The sequence below is a fragment of the Pectinophora gossypiella genome, chromosome 11 (assembly GCF_024362695.1).
Source record: "Pectinophora gossypiella chromosome 11, ilPecGoss1.1, whole genome shotgun sequence".
NCBI lineage: Eukaryota > Metazoa > Arthropoda > Insecta > Lepidoptera > Gelechiidae > Pectinophora > Pectinophora gossypiella.
In genome coordinates, this window is record NC_065414.1 from 6012035 (window position 1) to 6030900 (window position 18866).

The following is an 18866-nucleotide window of genomic DNA, read 5'->3' on the forward strand; positions in this document are numbered from 1 at the left end:
AGTAATATATAAAATAAATAGCAATCTTTTCTAAGCAAATTTTGGGTATAGGAAATATTTATCATCATTTTATTGTTAAAATTTAAATCTGCTAAACTTATTTCTTACGTCATTGTTTCCTATCCCATGGCGCTCTCATGCAATCTTTTTATTGTCACTTGTACTTATTATTATCCCGGAAAAATCGTTTTTTTTTCTAGCCCTTATAAAGCACAGACTATTTCATTATATAGTCCTGTATTGTTGAAAAAATCAGTTATCAAAACTTACCGTGAAGTTTTAAAGAAATAAATGCATTTGGCTAATTTTAAACCCTTTTCATGGTTAAGAACACGTTGAGTAAATGAGACAGAGGCGAATTCGCTTTGCCTAAATGTTTAACATTGGTTCGCAAGCTTTAGCATAACGAAAGATTGAATAATGGTTTTACGGCTCACCGCTTTCATCACCTCGTGGCAAAATTCAGTGCATGAACGATTATGTGTTAAAGCTTGTAAGAAAAACATGACAATGGTATTGGTGACCAACATATTGTACATATCATGCAAATAGGCTAGCGGCATTTTGTTATAATTTGGATTGTTATCAATGGAATTCATTTCTTGGTTCAAACTGCAAATTCTTCTGTTCAGGCCACTGCAATGTGCGTTCATTCGGAGCAAAATTTTAAATACCTAGTAGCTTTATTTCTCGACTAACACCATATTATGTGAAACATTCCCAGTGTTATTGGCATAAAGATGAATATTGTAATTTTATGAATAGGCACCATTTGCCTCGTTATTTGAGATGGATCAAGAATCCCCCCCTAAGTTGCTAGTTTCATACTAATCAAGATGACATTTGTGATAATTTTAAATTGAATATCCCTAAAATTTCACCCAATGCGAAGACTTAGGAAAATTCACAAAAAAGAATCTTGGCAAATCACGCCTAGTAGATACTATGATGTTATACCAACATTCATTTCATACTTCATAAAAACAACTACGGTTGCTCACATGTCTATTAATATATTAAAACAGTTACGTTACGACACAAGTATTTATGCATAATATTTTTAATTCCTTCTTAGATAATTTCTCAAAGGCTAAATGATTTCACCGCGTCAATGTAACAATACAAAAACAACAAGATAATAGTTTAATGACCACTATTTTCGTTGGGAAATGATCACGAATGTCATCTTGTGTTTTGTTACTATTAGGAGGTCATTAAACGTTTCGGATTTTCGTCGGTCACGTCGTGGACTGTGTCAACACTGTTCTCGCTGAAACTGAAAGGGCTAAGCGACTCAGTTGAATGCGGATGCAATGTAGAGAAAAGTTTAAATATATCGAGTGATAGTCGAGCTACCCACGACAGTGAGGCCCCCGTAGAGGTGTTACGATAAGTTGCGTTGTGACCTGCGGCGTGTGACTAAATTTCATAACGCAAAAATCGAAACATTGTTGCTACATGTGCATCTTTCATAGTGCAAATATTTGGAACTAATAGTAACTTAAGAGTAGTCTACACATAATAGACACAGTATTGTAAAGGAGATTGAATTAAGATAATTTAAATGGCCGTGTCGCTGCATCCAAGTTAGTCGTAGGCTGGGTTTTGACGTTTTTCTTTTCTCCTTTGCATAATTGTTGTTCAAATATAAAATTATCTCCTCTCCCCATTGTGTGCTTCCGTTTGCAACTGTTTTGTATTATTTTTTTAATTTGTAGAGTAGCACTTACGTGTTTCTCGTTTGTAACTGGTTTTCAGAAAAATAACTCCATATAGCACTGTATATATTGGACTAATCTTTGTGGAATCCCTAAATTTAAACTCCGTTTTCGATCAAAATAAATTCCATTTCTTTTCTAATTTATAGGTAGTATAGTCGATATGTAAAATTGTAAAGTATACTTATTATTCTGAAAACTAGTTGCGAATTGATGGTTATAATAAAATCTGTAGCATTTCTTTGCGTCAATTGTGAAGTTGGGCTGCAGATGTAGCTGATAAATTGGACAAAAAGCGCACAAATATAGATGTATTTTTCATTATAAATAAGACAAATTTCCCCACCTATTTTTTTTTGCATAAATCCGATTTGTCACGCCATCCGTAACCCGCCTGCCTTAAATAGTCAATATGTTCAGTAAGCAAAGTTATGCTCTGGCCGTTCATACAAATTATGTTGTGCACTGCCGCAACGCTATTACACATAAAAAATTGACAAAATGTACTAATGACGTATGCCATGATACATAAAATAAAACGTCGTACTTATAATAGAACAACATTTTGTAAATTTTGACTCCCCTACTCCTGTGAATTTGTATTTCGATTATAAAATCCTGTGTCTGTACAACCCACGTCTAACAGCTTATGCTGTTCCATGCTTTTGTTAGACCATGACATGTTAAATTACCGCACAGGGCGTTGTATTTATTATTTTAAAAAGTTTTACGTTTGAGTGTGTTCCTTCACGCTTAATTTTATTTCGCAAATTATTTTGGTTTCGATTGTTTAAGTTTATACTTTTTTAATTTTATTTTTTGTTTTTCGTTAGCTAAAACTAGAATCGTAATTGAAAATGACTGTTCAATTAATGAATTGATATTAAATTAGACTATGCTTAGATTTCCTCTCTAATAATATTAGAAATTACATATTTATTATTTGTCTAATAAAAGCTATTCCCCTCATTGAGTTGTTTTAATGTGTAGTTGTTGAATAGATATTTTTTTGTGACCGAGGCATGCTAGTTTTCATTTAATATATAATTTTGTCATATCGTTTTACATAGGGCGCGACAAAACATTTTTTTTAACGAGCTTGAGAAGTAAGTTTGTCATAATAGCGTGACTAGGTTGCGTTAAGATCAGATAACATTTTCATAATAACAAGCAGTGTTCATTAGTTTCAAATTAAAACAAGATATATTCTGATATATACCTGTTAACAATTAAATGTTTCTTTCTATTTTCATTTTGACAAGTACAAAAGAAAATATGTACCTACTCATAGATATGTCATGAATATTCGCAAATTATGTACGTTTGCGATAATTTTTTAACGAAGTTTGTTTTTAACATGGCAGGAAAATTAATGTAACTGAATACTCAAGATCTTTTAGAGCGTGGATGGTATTGCCAGAAGGGCGCTGGTGTGCACCATCTGATATAAAAAAAAATACATTTCATAGGCTGCGGTGTTAGTTCCGATTTTGGCCACACTCCATAAGACTATTTTCTCCGGTGAAAAATTGCCTTTATCGTAGAGTCCAATTTATTTTTCTACCATAGTTAATACAGTGTGCCGCCTGTAAGTTGGCAATAAAACTAGCTTCCGTGCTTTCTTGACTGGTTTTGGCTTCCTATTTCAAATTACTAGTTCTAATATTCTGCCAACTTATAGGTAAGTAAACTACTGTATTGTAAGTAAATTTCTAGTCATAGCCACTTAGTGTGGGAACGTCTTAAAGCTTTTTTGGCTGTGTTGCTGTTTGACTGGATGTTGCATGTGCATGCTTTCGCTTACGTTCGGGCAGCCTCCGAACATTCACGTGATGCGCATCTTGCGAAACGCCCCGCCTTCAAATGTGGTTAGAACTAAGTCTGACAAGGTTAGTGGCGATATACAGTCTTAACATGGCAAGCGCGACGCGACAAATATTAGAAGCCACGCGGTTGCCGCTGCGTTGCGCGAGCCGCAAGGGACTGTCAAGTTTCGTACTGATCATGTCGTGATCATGATGGATTGCCACCACTCTGAGGGCTTGACCAAAGTTGCAAATGTTCCTATTTCTACGCTTTCTGCCGTATAGCAGGCTGGAATCAGGATGACTGATACGCAAGGTGTTTATGTAATTCAGACGTTTTATACGTTGTCGACTCCAGAAATAGGAACATTTGTGCTTTAGGCTCTTTGACGTCGCAACGGATCCACAACGCAACGTGTGGCCACGCTCTTATGCGGGCTTGAAACTAATTGCCACAGCGTATATCATCCACATAGACATACACTGTGTCTATTGGTCGAAGCTTAATTTGTCGCGTAGCGCCTGCCATACTACGGTTGCTGATGTTTTATCATAACACGTACAATTATATGTGTATGTTTATCAAAGGTTGTTTCATTTGTCACTTATAAAATATTAATGTAGTTGTATTTATTGTGATAGGTATTTGGAAAAGAGATGAAATTTCGACGTTAATTATTTTATAGTATTATGATACATACTTAACAGCATACCTAAGAATATAGTATTATATTATACTTTGTTATATTTGAATAAGTAATAAAAAATTTAGTAATACAATATGTAGTTAGATTTTTCATAATATTTTTTGCAAAAGACATACGTATCAGGCTAGATATTTCTTCCATTTTTGTGGATTTTCTTATATTAATTGTTATAATTTTAAAATTACAGTCTACACCAGTGGGTTCCATCCAGACGGGACATGAAATCGTCGTATCGCCCAATCGTGATCGACATCAGCCTTTCCATAAGGTGAGATATGCAATTATAATGTTTACTTCACTTTAACTGTAGCCTCGAAGTACTGTTTGAGATAAAAGTGTGCCAAACTTGTAATTTAGACCATAGAGAAAAATAATATACTACGTAAAACAGAGTATCCCTTGCCGTACTAGAAAATTTGCCACCGAAATATGCGCAAGCAGGGCCACAGTGGCGGCGAATGGTTATGATAATATGACATAATGTCATTATATGGGACGTAAATAATCGCATACGCTAGCTACGCCACCTATTTATGAAGGTGTTGATAATAAGCGGTATAAAATAATTAAACCTTATTATAAACCACATTCTCTACAACTTTGGCAAACTTTTTGATCTGAATATGCGATATAATTTTATATTTTGACCTACAAATCTACATGGAAGGTTTCTGTTTAAAGAACCTTTTCTCCTAAATATTTTTTATTGTTACTTTGATGTTTATCAATATGTGTTTGTGACACAAGCTTGGATGATCACAAGTCGACATCATTATTGTGAATTTCACAACAAATTAAAAACTTAATTGTCCTTAGTGTAAAATTACTGCACGGCGCTTGCTGTAAAATTGTATAACTAAGCGAAGCAAAATTATCATTAAATTATTATATCATGCAGTAAAATTATCAGAAAATTTAAAATGTGTCAACTGGTGATCGAGCAAGCGTTCTGACTATTATTTTTTGTCGGTACAGGATGATTTGTGTGATTATATGATTGGTTTGGTTGAGGACGATGAGGCGGCGCTCATTTCCGGCGAGATTGGCCCCACACTGGTACAGATACCCTAGTTGTTTTCACTCGATAGCTCCCCCTGTCATACGCCTCAAATCTCTCCACCATATTTGTGCTGACTACTAGTTTGTTTTTATATTCGTATATGGACTTCTGTGCAAGAATTTGTAAGACATGAATACCTACAATAGTTTGAAATAGGATGCGGTGATTTTTGATGTATTATTATACATGACTGAAATTTTCACACATACATACATACATAAACTCACGCCTATTACCCACCAGGTTAAGCAGAGACTATAGAATTCCATTTGCTTCGATCCTGACACAGTTCTCTTGCTTCCGAACAGAAATTTTCAGTTTTTCTTATATTGCATATTTACTTAATGTAAATGTGAATTTACACACACGTCATATAAAAACGTCGATATTAATTTGAGAGTCGATTAGAACGATGAACATGTTTGTAACAATACAATATTAAAACTAACAACACAAACACGAAAAGAAACAATTTGCACATGAAACAAATTACGCGGTCTATAGTATGTAAAGCGATAGCTACACATAGTCAAGGCATTTTTACCGACTTCAAAAAAGGAGGAGGTTCTTAATTCGACCGTATATTTTTTTTATGTTTGCTGGCATAACTTCGTCCTTTATGAACCGATTTTGATAATTCTTTTTCCGTCCTAAACATGGCAACATTCTTCACAAGTAGTCCAGAAAATGATATAAAAATAAACGAGCAAACCGTTACTTCTGAAAGCATAAAGCTCATGCCTCCAGTCATCGCTAGCCGTAACAGTGTTCGTGTGGTTTACAGACCAATGGTTCAATCTTAGTACCTTGGTGTAATGCTTGAGAGTGTTAGTTGCATCTTGGATTTTAATGGTTCTGATTCCTGCAGACACCTCCTAATTTCATTTTCATGTATACCTGTCCTTTTCTTATCCGCCAAAAAGGAAAGAAACGAGTGGGTGATTGATAGCTGTTAATTTTAAAATGAATGAATAACCCGGGCGAGACGGATAGGCACGTCGCTAATATGCAACCAGTTTAACGTGTACTGTCAACTTAATTCTGTGGGGTTATTGGCCAATGTAAAGTTTTGAGAGAGTTGTTTTGTCTGCCTAAGATTGACGTATGTTACATAAATTTTATGCCTGTCGATTACCCGTCTCTTTTCTTTAAGACGGATAAGAAAATTACAGCAGGGCAAACGCAGTGATAAAATTTTGTCACGGTCATTTTATGGACTCTGACGATATAGTTATGTCGTTTTGTCGATTGGTCGCAAAATCAAAATACGAACAAAATTTTCGATTTCAACGAAATGTATTTAATCGATCGATAATTTTATTACGTTGCGCATATTAACCCTGCAGGTATAACTTAAAATAAAATTAGATAGTCTGTACTGGAATCCGCACCATAACCAATTCTGGCGGACGCAAACTTAACCAAATTTTAGATCGGCAGCTCTTAAACTAGTGCCGTCCTTCACTTACAATAAGTGCAAGACAGAGATGGGTTTTAGTCCTGTCAAATAAAGTTGGTGGTTGCCCGAATTGGCACAATCGAAAGACCTATCCCTTTCCCCCTTTCCGAAGAGATTTGAGATACTTCTCCCTCGGTCTTGTTTTATCGAAACATGTTTAAAATGTGTTTAATTCTACGTGTATTGTAATTCTGAGCGTAACACTTGTGAGATTAATTCAGATGATAAAAAAATGAGATGTCTTGGGGGCCTAAAAAGGCCACATCGCAGCAATTTATCTAAAAAAGCAATATTGCTATTTGACATTTGTTTGCATTGCGCAATAACTTTTATATGCGCAAATGTCAAATTACAATATTACTTTTTTAGATGAATTGCATTGATGTGGCCTTTTTAACCCCGCTTAGTGTAAACCTAGTCATACAGAATGTCAATAAGTATGGCGTCGTAAAATTCGTTATATTTAATTTTGATAAATTACAATGTGACTAACATTGACCCAATGTCAACAAAATAACATGGCTCATGAAAAAAAGATCATTAACCCCCTAATAATTTCGACTGAATCAAGTTACTGAGTATCTTAGTAACTGTCCACGGGGGAGTTAAAAAGGCCACAACGAAGCAATTCATCTGAAAAGCAATATTGCTTTTTGACATTTGCGTATACGAAAATAAGTCTGCAATGTCAACAGTTCACATAGCAATATTGTTTTTTTAGATGAATTGCTTTAATGAGGTGTTTTTAGCCCCTCAGTATTTTGTTGAATTCTCTATAATTTAAACTGGTCAACATTCGACGCCATACTTCTCCATGTACTTGTCAACTAAAGTACCAACAATTGTCAGGGCGCGGTCAAAGACTCCGGTACTGGCGGCACGGCGAACACGGGAGGCAACTGGCCCCACAGTGGGAAGGCCACACCTCTTACCACAGGACACCTCACACCCGCTGATAGACATGGTTCTGTTCAGGTAGGTTCATAAAAAAAATCGTTTTGAGAACTAAGGGAAACGTTTCTTGGTAAATGGATGTAGAATTTGGAAGCGTATTGGAGTTTTGAAGTAAAGCGGTTACTAATTTTTGGGTAGGTAAAGAAAAAGGTTTGCGGGCTAAAGGAATTTCTAAAATCGTGTAATGAAGTTTTTGGATAAAAGAATCCTAACTAAAGTTATTTTTTTAAGTGGATTTGGCACATTCATACCCATGTTAGTTTTCCGAAAACGATTTTTGATAAATATGCAATTGCATTTCCTAATAATTGTTATGTAATTAATATCCCGTGTAAAGCAACATTTAGATACACGTTTGCATGCTTTCCGATTTATTATTTAGAAATTTATATTTCTTTTTTTTATTGCAATTTTTGTGTTATGTGAAGAATTGTGAATGTATATTGGTGTATTTATTTTTTAGCTGTTGAAGAATAAGCATTTTCGGTATGTGAAATTTCCGGGATCAGTTTCAACGGTCAGTGTGATCTTATTGCAGCGTTGTGTGACGTTTGCATGCTGCTTTATGCGCTCCTTATAATTAGTTACAAATGTTGTCAAGCACTGCCAATATTCATTCATGAAACGTGTACGTTACTTTCTTTACTCGCACTAACTTTGGGACTTCAAGATTTGGTTCAAAACACATACGAGTTACGATTATTTTTCAGTTTTTTATCGCCATTAAAAGGCTTATTAACGGGTGACATTTTGTCTTTATAATGTGTCATAATAAATCGATATATTGAAAGTAATTTAATTGTAAATGGGGTAATTCACTGGGTGAAAGATAAATTATAAAATGTTAATCTAAAAATAGAATATGACTAAAAATCATCCTGATTTTTCTTTTAGGCTTATTTTCCAATTTGTAACAATGTGTACGATGAATTACAGCTTTTATTGATAACGTTACACGGACAGTATTTCCCATTGCTGTAATATTATGTTACTTTAATTCAATAGATTTTTTTTATATTGACGTAACGTAAAATGTATCTCATTTGACTAAAATTAAAAATAGCATAAATATTATTCTGAAAACTCTTGATATTCAAAACAATTTGAAATTATCATGCCTATATTGTTTATTTCGGTCAGACAGGCAGTCGCTTCTGTAAAAAACCGGAGCTGTCAAATCTTCAGGTTAGGTAAGCGGACCCTGTGGAAAAACGGGGCTAGGGAGGTGATGATATTGTATATTTAGAAGTATTACATACATCTACAGCAGACGTGATTTTATCTGTTAATTAAAATACGTTAGACATAAACAGTGAAATGTGTTTTGAACTGAATATTGAAGAATGGAAATTAAAAAATAGCTTGAACTAGATATTTGAAACAGCTAGGAATGTTTAAATTCAGCTTTGTAATGTGCTATCAATGTTGTAATTTTATTTTGTTTACTAAGATTTTAGCTTCTCTTCACACGATAATACATTCCAATTTCCAACCACCAGTAATTTCTTAACACTCTTTAGCTTCTTATTCGGTTTTAAATAAGATCTAACCCATTTTTCCCGTTATAACTTCTATCGTGTGGGTTGTGAGGTGGATTACCAACCTCATCGACCTGAGTCAAAGTTCCAATATTGAGCCGCCAAGGCCCCTGACATGGCTCATGTAACGACTACTTACTAACTGTTATAACTAATTATAAGTTAGATAAACAATAATAATGAACTTTACGCAACCGACATAAATACTGGATTACGAAATTCAGGTTGCTATTGTATGCAAATTCAATTGAATCATAGTGACTAAGCTAGGCGTAGAAAGTACTAATTAGCATTATAATTTATGTAAGTCACATTATGTGTCAGACCGCGGTTCAGTGACCGTCATATTAGCAAAAAGTTGACAATATTTATTATAATCGTACTGCTGAACGAATTGTTAGTTAACATTATTTAAAAAAAAACAACACTGTTTTTCTTTTGCTTCAACTCTCAGAACGGTGTATTTAGTATTTAAAAAATATATTTCTGAGGTGATTCTGGCCATTTCATTCTTAATGAAGCCAGGTTTACATGTGTCGATTTTCACCTCTTTTCCAAAGTTTTGTTTCAAAACATTGACCAGTTATAAAAAGGCCACTTTTAAGCAATTCATCTAGAAAAGCATTGTTGCTTTTTGACATGTGTTGACATTGAGTACTTAAATCCAGGACAGAAAGTTGTGTGAAACATGCACGTGGCGATTATCTGCAACTATTTCACTGATCATTTAAATCACTGCGACGAAAGTCAAAGCTAGTTTGCTGTGTCGCTTGCGATTTTAGTCACCTTCGGCTTTATATAACTCTACACGTTCGATTTCTGTAGTACGACTAGAAAACGCATAGTAAATCGGTCCACGTAAACCTGCCTTTCTTCGCCATATAGTCGAAAGACTAAATGTCCTTTTAAAATGTAAACCCCATTGTTTAACTATTGTGTCCGAAAATCTCGGCCACTGGAGGTTATAGTGAAAACCAAATAAGACCTAAAAACAAAACCTAATAGACACGCTAGTTTCAATCCGAGTAAAAAATTGTGGTCACAATTGTTACTCCGATTGAAATGAATTGTGAGAAATTGAGGTTTTATGCAAGAAAATCACATCACAATGTGATCTTTAAAAAATGGGCTTACGTGATCTTTGCTATAAGGCAACGCTTTATGACACAAAGGAAAATGATGCCATATCAAATGGTGTTCTGTATTGTCCTGTGTGCAATAAACTATTAAATAAAAATAACAACGATAATTTAGATCGTACCTTCCGAGACAAATATACAATAAATCAGTTCAAAAGAAATAAGGATAAAAACTGCGTAATTCTCGCATCAGGTGTCGCTACTGTTGAGTGTTCTTAAATTTTGACAGGTACCCACAATATTTGAGTAAACAAAACATATTGTTTTTAGTATATTTTTATACTATAACCCTTTGCGCAGCGGTTAACTGCAAAATAATAGTGGTATATTAGAAGAAAACTTAGAAAAACTTATTTTCCATCAAAACTGCCTTTTTCCAACGGAAGGCTGCTTTTTTCCTATCTCATCCTATAGATTAGATGTGATGATCCACAATTTATCACGAATTGTAACTGGACAATGTGAAGAACTGAAGAACTGTCAAAAAGGAATACTCATCAGTACTGCCGCCTACATTTTAGCTTCTAGTTTTTATCCTCATTGGAATAAACATCGTAATTTGGCATCGACAATATTGATATACCTACCCTATCTATACCTACGTCATTCTGTACTTACGGAATTAACTTTCAAATCTAAACCACGCCACTCAATGTTTCGCCTACAATTCCAGGTGGTCAGCTCGACAAACGGCGAGCTGGGGGCGGACGACCCCACTGCCGGGCACAGCAACACGCCCATAACGCAGCCGCACCACGAGGTCGACGTGGTTGACGACACCAAGTCAGTGTTCCAACTGTATGCATTGTTTTATTTTTTTACTACCTTATTTTTAATTTAGTTTTATTTATTTTAGCCCTACTTTAATTTACTTTTTTAATGGATGTTTCCGTACACGCACGCATACTCATGCGTACACGTACGAACACGCACGAACAATCCTAATCGAGTACTTAATGAGCACGCACTGGGGCGAGTTAATTGTCATAAACCAATGTGTGACGTGAAGTGCTATCGGCTGTATCGATGTTGAAAAAAATTATCGATGGAAAAGATCTTTAAGGCAAAGACATTAAGTAACACCGTACGAATTAGTACGCGTGACATTTTTAATGGTAAGTATTCGGTGGGTTGTTTACATCACAGAGATACATGTAAACGGGTTTAGTATACCCCTGATTGACAGTTTAAGAGAGAATGGCTAAAATTCTTAATTCAATCATTTATTACATACATATTCCTTATGAAAAGAAAGGACACATTCAGTTTTCTTACTGCGTTGACCAAATGTGTAACGTAGCTCACTGAAATGCAGCGTCCTAGTTGGTCGCTAATGTAGAAAATATTTTTACCATATAATACCAATACTATTTATGAAAAATAAACACAGAATAATTTATAATTCTTTACAAATAGAAAAACTCCTCCAATGAGTCACATCGAGGCAAACTGCCACAAGTTTTTACCATTTGTATTAAGGAGTACCATTTTTTGAGTGATGCGAAAGATATGTATGTATTCCAAAGTTATATTAGTTTATTTTTACTCGCTCGCATTTATTTCCTTTTTTATTACATACCTATGACATCCTGATCATGCTGTTTAAAGCAATGGTAATTAATTTATACAAAATATAAAACTAACACAACGCAATATCTTGTTCAAATCAATAGTGGTTGCAAATTGCCTCTTGATTACTTGTGACTGAGTCTATTTGACGATTCAAAGTGTAACTATGTTACTTATTGAATATAGATATTTTTGAATATTTGAATTTGAGTGATCGCGGGTGTGAGGGTATGTATGTTACGTACTTATTCTTGCTAGTAGCAGACATCCCTCTTAGTGTTCCCAGAATGTATTAAGCTGGACTATAGATAATTAGCACCTTAGCACGGGTAATAATAAGTACGACATTTTGACACGTTTTCTAGGAAGTCACAGTTTCCTTTTTATACAAATTCCATATAGTAATTTCGTGTTTTGACGTTTAGTCAAAAGTAACTGATTTGACTAGTTGAAAACTACCCTATTAGTCTAGAGGTACATCCATCGGAAGATGAACTAAGTATCCACGCCTCACCGAACTTTCTGTTCAGACAAACGTGATAGGTGATGAGCCGTTTCGCCGTCTGCAATGGTCGAGCCAACTGTGTTAGTGAAAACTGCACTTAAGAATTAATAACTCATTGGCGCAACTCTCAACTCAACTCTTTTATGAGACTTGTCCTTTGTTTTGTAAGAACATTGCAGGCTTGAATCACCTGATTGTCCGAAAAAGTAAGATGATTCCGTGCTTCGGAAGGCACGCTAAGCCGTTGGTCCCGGGCTACTAGCCCAAACATTTCCACCGAGCCGCAGTGGAGCAGCGTGGAGTATGCTCCATACCCCCTCCGGTTGATTGAGGGGAGGAATGTGCCTAGCAGTGGGACGTGTATAGGATGTTTATGTATGTGTGTATATATGTATGGCGTTACTCTATGCTTATGAGAAAGTATATAAATCACGTTTGTATATTGTTATTGCCATTTGATAGACAAGGATGAAGAATGCTACACCGACAAAAGCGTGGCTCTTAAATTAATGATGATGATTATTTTGTCAACAGGCTACTTGACGACCTAGTCAAATGAGATACTGGCCCCGATTCCTGCAGACACCGCCTAATTTTATTTTAGGTTATATCCGTCATTTTCGTATCCGTCGAAAAGGAAAGGGACGGATGATTCACAGCTCTTAATTTTAGGAAGAATGAGTAAATTAATGTGTCGGGTTATTGACTGACGTAAAATTTTTAGACTGTTGGTTTAGATTTGTGCTTAAAATTGACGTGTGTTCCATAAATTTTATGCTTGTCGATTACCCGTCCCTTTCCTTTTCGGCGGATAAGAAAAGGACAGATATAACTTAAAATAAAATTAGATGGTATTTACAGGAATTAGCACCACTGTTTATGTTTATGAAATGTCAAACGTCGTACTCATTTCATAAATAAAATTCGAAAATAAGTCGAAAAGTAAAATGTGATTGATTTTTGATAATTTTAATCTTTTCTTCTATTTCTGGGTTAGCGTTTTATAATTTATCTTTGACCCGGTCAAATACCCTATTGTTGATTTGGTCACGGCAGACTCTGTAAATCGTCATGCAGGCAATCGGTCTATTCCAGATGCTGTTGTTTCTTCAAGCGCAAAAAGAAGAAGTGTGCGGCGCGCGCAGGCAAGTGACGCGTTCTCTGACGCCTCCGCCCCCCGCCCCGCGCCCGCGCCCGCACTCGCCTCCTGCAGCGATAGCCACTACCCGCCAGTAAAGTTACATGAAGCAACAATAAAACTCGAGGTAATTCAATTGCTATGTGAAGACGAGGGTTAACGAGAGACGAATCTAATGGCGCACATTACATAACATTACATTCACAGTCGTAAGGCCCCATGTCTTAAAATACAAATTACTTTGTTTAAATCTTGGCCTTAACAGGGGAGGTAATTCAATGAGCGTATGTGGTATGGATCATGCTATCCACCACGCTACTTCATTGAGCTAATAGCCAAACCATTCGCGAGTTTTCAAGCCGTTCGAATATCTCTACCGTTAGCTGAACGACTATTTACATGTAACACTAACCGGCCCAGTACTAATCAAATAACATCTTGTTTATTTACAATCTTCTATCGTGTGGGTTGTGACGTGGATTACCAACCTCATCAACCCTGGTGTCAGGGTTACTACAACAATTACAATTATAATTCATTATTGAGACTAAAAGTAATAAGGCAGACAATTGACCGTAATGAGAAAAATGTTACTCACTCCCATTAAGCTATCGTCCTTTTATAAATATTGATTGACTTTGAAATTGTTCAATGTTTACGTCTTTGCTTAAAAGCATTTTGAATATCCCTCCAGTTTTATTCTAGGTTCAGTGACCGTTTTAAGAAACTACTAATGAAAATAGCTTAAACTGGCAACACTGGCAGAAATAGTAGCAATAACGAGTTATGATTGGTTGTCAATGTTGCCAGTTTATACTAGGAAAACGGTAACTTTTATAAGAATGGTTGTTCAAACGTCTAAAGTAATGTGCTAAATGAACACTAGAATTGGCGCGTTAAATTATGCCTTACCTTTAACGCTCTACATTTCATACAATAAATGTTGATAGGAATTATAGTTCTTAGTAAAGGGTCTATAAAAACTAAAATAACAATCTGATTTGTAAGTATTCTTATCACGCGCGCTAAATGATCCATAGCACATTAGGTTAGACGCAAGTGTAACTTTACTGTAAATATATTTTGGTTGAATCATAAATGTTCCCTTCTCATAACGCTTATCAATGTTAACAAAAGTGGAACTAGTAAGCGCTATGAGAGGTAATTATATTAGTTACGTCATAATTACGTGGTACATACATTGTAATGCTACTATTTGCTAAAAGTCAATTGCAAATAAGCAGCATTTTATCAGTCAGATATCTCACTACGCTATCAATGAAAAGCAACGGGGTTTGTGGTGGACGCTTACAGTATTTTGATACCCAATTTCGAATATTGGACCCTTAGCTTCACTTATCATGCGTAAATTACATAGACAGCCGATATTCAGATTAATATAAATAGGTATTATAAATCGTGATAAAACGCGCATGCGAGTTCCTTGAGGTGCGTGATACGACAAAGATTATTTAGCAAACACGGTTTTATTCTTTGGTTTAGTGACTTCATTTTTTCATAGTGTGAAGATAGTGTAAGAATTATTTAGTTTGTTAAGTAGATCTTTTGGCGTTATGCACCTTTAGGGACTGGCGTGCCACCATACTATGAACAATTGTACCTAGGGTGCGGTAGGCAATTTTGATTTTTGTGTTCCCGTCCGTAGTAATTTACGTTTCGTTTCTGGCACTTGTAAATTCTTCCTTGTCTCTAGGGACGTGAGATTATAGGTAGAAACGGGTTAGCGCCCGTGACAATGAATGTTCTTAAATAAACGAGTGAATGATAAAATAAACGCGTGCTATATAAATCGATAAATAAACGGCGGTACTATTGAACATTGCATTTTGAACCCTTAAAGAGTTGGCTATTTATAATGCTTCTGATTTGTTACATGTTGCTCAATACATCAGTCAATTTATCAATAATGTATAAACTAGTAGTAAATGAGTTCATTCGCGCGGGGCTAACGTTTCTATCTCGTTTTACCTTATGATATCATGCATATGTCCACTCACTCGCATAAATTGTGTCCATTCCAACACATAGAGTCGAACAAATCCGCAGATTTGTGCGTTAGATCGTATGTCATTAATTCATTATCTGCTGTAGGTTTAAACAATACTTATCATGCTGACAGGGGTAAACATAGCAAAGGATCCTACAAAAGTCATGTACTCTAACTTGAAGTGATGTTTATGTAATCAAATCAGAAATTCCTGATAGAATGACTGATGTAATACTTATCAGGAGTCTTCCTAAACTTGTTGCCTTTTCGAATTATTTTTCACACAAAGGAACCTAAAGTTACTTTACCGTCTGTCGGCGTTTCGTAGTTATGTATCGCTTGTCCCATTTATTAGGCAATGAAATATTATTTTTGTACGTCCTCTGCGAGTTACTTCTGTGAATGCGTTGTCTATGATTTTGTTACATAAGTAATGAAACCTACCAATAACATAGTAAATCGTGACTTTATATAAGTTTGTGTGTTGTTGAACTCTGTGCCGGCGCGGTGGGCGCTGCAGGACTTTGTTAACGTTACAGTCAATTTCCGTACAGGTTGTGATAAAGCTTGATGTTTACATGGCGACAATATTAATGTGGTTTAAAACAGTTCATTTGTCATATCCGCGCATTGTATAAATTACAACGAACTGACGTCACTGTGGTGGTTCTGCATTCTTGTGTTCGCGGTTGCAGTGCGAGCGTATGTGGTGGTCGGTGCCGCATGTATCAACACACTGCGGCGGCCACCGTGCCGGCTGTATGCATATTGTAGATTATAATTTTATTTAGTCATGTCTATACCTAAGTTCAGTTTGTGCGAGAAACAAGTATGATAATAATTATTTAATTGGCTCCGTTCCTATAGTGATGCCACATACTTTCCTATCCTTATTTATGCCTATATTGTTATAGTTTTAATGAATGAGGTAACTTCATGCAATTTTATGCAATAAGTAAGAGAAAGTATATAGAAATAACGAGTTATTTTCAATACAATTTTTGTGACAAACGACAATGTTGGTCTTTGAGCGTAAATGATTCGTTGAACTTGATTTGACATAAATGTATATTTAACGTGCAATAATTTATGTAGAAATTCATTACAATAGTGTAAATTGATAGTTTGTTTCAATCGATGGAACCCATCGAGTCCCGAGTGAACTGGCTTCTATGTATCTTCTAAGACTGATTGGAACATTTCACATTGTGTACAAACGACACGCGGTTCTGGGCTCATGTCAATTTGTATTATGGAGATTCACTTTCGTTTACCATTGCGTGAAGAGGAGGGGCTCAATATTGCATGGTGGCGTAACCCTGAAGGAGAACTAGGGGCTTAAAAAGGCCACATGAAAGCAATTCATCTCAAACAGCAGTATTGCTGTTTGGCATTTGTTTACATTGCGCCCTTACTTTTATATGCGCAATGTGAATTGCTTCAATGTGGCGTTGTTAACCCCACTGTTGTTGTAAAAACTAAAATTATGGCATATTTATTATTACGTTAAATGACAAAGAATTTTTCGAGTATAAGCATCGATCGCCTTTTATTGCGAGCCGCCCCACTTTACAGTGCGTCTATGTGACGGAGTTATATCATTTTAAATAGGGTTTACTCGATATGTGTCGAAGGGGAGGTATGGCCGCGACTAGCCGGACCACAGTTGAGTATTATATGTCACACAACAGCACAGTCGTCGTTGTAGGGTCTAAGCTGTCGCGGCTTTAAAAGTGGTGGCTTGTCCTGCAGGCTCACAACTACAAGTAATACGCAATAAATTTGTACCTCAATATTAAATTCGCCTTTTCTCTATGGAGTTGTGAGCCTATAGCAGCAAGCTTTTTATTTGGGAGATTGGAATATAGTTGCGAATAGACTGAGTACTGAGGTGACCGGCCCGCTCGTGCCTCGCTCCGCCGCGCGCCGCTCGCTGTGGCCGTGGCCCGCAGAACACCGCGCTAGTGGCCACACTAACCACGCGGCCGCTGCGTTGATGGTGTATAAATTGTACAGCTTAGTGAAATACATTTGTATATTTTTGCTTGGACAGGAAGCGGCAAGGGTCAAGGTTGAGATTGCGCACGACTCAGAACACTAATGTCTTATCGAATCAGCGTAATGCTGTTTTAACCGTAATGTAAATATGTGTCCGTGCGCGCGTTACTGTCGAGCGAGGGCGTTGTGCTGTTCGCATGGCATTTTTATAAGGTATTTTGGATTAGTCACGGATATGTAGTCATCACAAAATTGTATCCCCTGCATTAGGAATTATTCATTTGGGCTAAGTATGTTTGAAGTGTTTTATAACATAAAAAAAACATCTTGTTGTGTCGTTTTCATATTTTTAGAGAAAGTATAGTTAATGCGAATACTGTCGATATGTAAAAGGGATTTTTAAATAAACTCCGTAAAAAGGTTTTTTGATAAATTATTGTGAACAAATCGAAGTATTGTCCTCGTTAAATGGATCGTTAATACTTGTTGTACATCAATGCAGTGTATTCGAATGTAATAAAACTAAGTCTTGAGACATGATTAATACCATAGTTGTACCTAATTGTTACTTTCTATTTGCTAGATAGAATAATCAAATTAGATTGAGTATTGGAAATTAAAGTCAAATTTTGTGATCTGTACAACCTACACGATCGGACTCCGTGCGAGTTGGAACTAATGTAAGGAGCTTGTTTGTGTCGCGGTGGTCGTGGGTTGTTGATGTGCTAGTTGGGTGTGGCAGAGATCGGTCGCCACACCGACACACTTGTGACCGATGGTAGATCACAATGATGATAAAGCACAGTCTTATTTTGTTTCATTCTTCGCCTGAAGTGCTGCTAAGTGAAGTGATAACTTGATTATTGTGTTGTGGAGACACCGAGTAGGCTGGTGGGCCCGAGCGAGCGCGCCTAGCTCGCGGCACGTACTGTGTAGTTAATTATTATAATTTTAAATTTCGCTTACTAAGTAAGTCACGTTCAGTCGGCCGGCTTGAGGACGCACGAGGAAGATTTTGAGCTATAGTTATTAACTTTATGTATTATATAATACATGATGCTTTTGAAACTGAATTGAATTCTTATTGTAAGTATAAATAAATATTAATATTCATAGAAACAGTTCTCAGTGTTTATTTTTTCTGTAAGATGTACTATGGTAAAATTTTGCATACGCAATTTGACTTGTATTCAGTTAAGGTCACAACCTGTTCAAAAATACGAAAATATTTGTTAACTCATAATTAAATAAAGCTTATTATAAGACAT

The 18866-nt window shown here is 35.9% G+C and overlaps 1 protein-coding gene across 19 annotated transcripts in view; it reads left to right on the top strand.

Annotated features, from left to right (window-relative positions):
* Positions 1-18863, top strand: part of LOC126370961 (casein kinase I) — a 53112-nt gene extending 34249 nt beyond the window's left edge. For 10 of the 19 annotated variants that reach the window (XM_050016120.1, XM_050016122.1, XM_050016114.1 and 7 more), the window contains exons 10-15: positions 4418-4498; positions 5206-5286; positions 7599-7724; positions 8167-8220; positions 11054-11178; positions 13532-18863. In XM_050016120.1, coding sequence (XP_049872077.1) covers positions 4418-4498; positions 5206-5286; positions 7599-7724; positions 8167-8220; positions 11054-11178; positions 13532-13607 — 543 coding nt within the window. In that variant the 3' untranslated portion in view covers positions 13608-18863. The remainder of the gene's footprint in view (positions 1-4417; positions 4499-5205; positions 5287-7598; positions 7725-8166; positions 8221-11053; positions 11179-13531) is intronic. The other 9 variants (XM_050016125.1, XM_050016124.1, XM_050016126.1 and 6 more) reach the window with 9 other exon arrangements.
* The last annotated feature ends 3 nt before the right edge of the window (positions 18864-18866 follow it).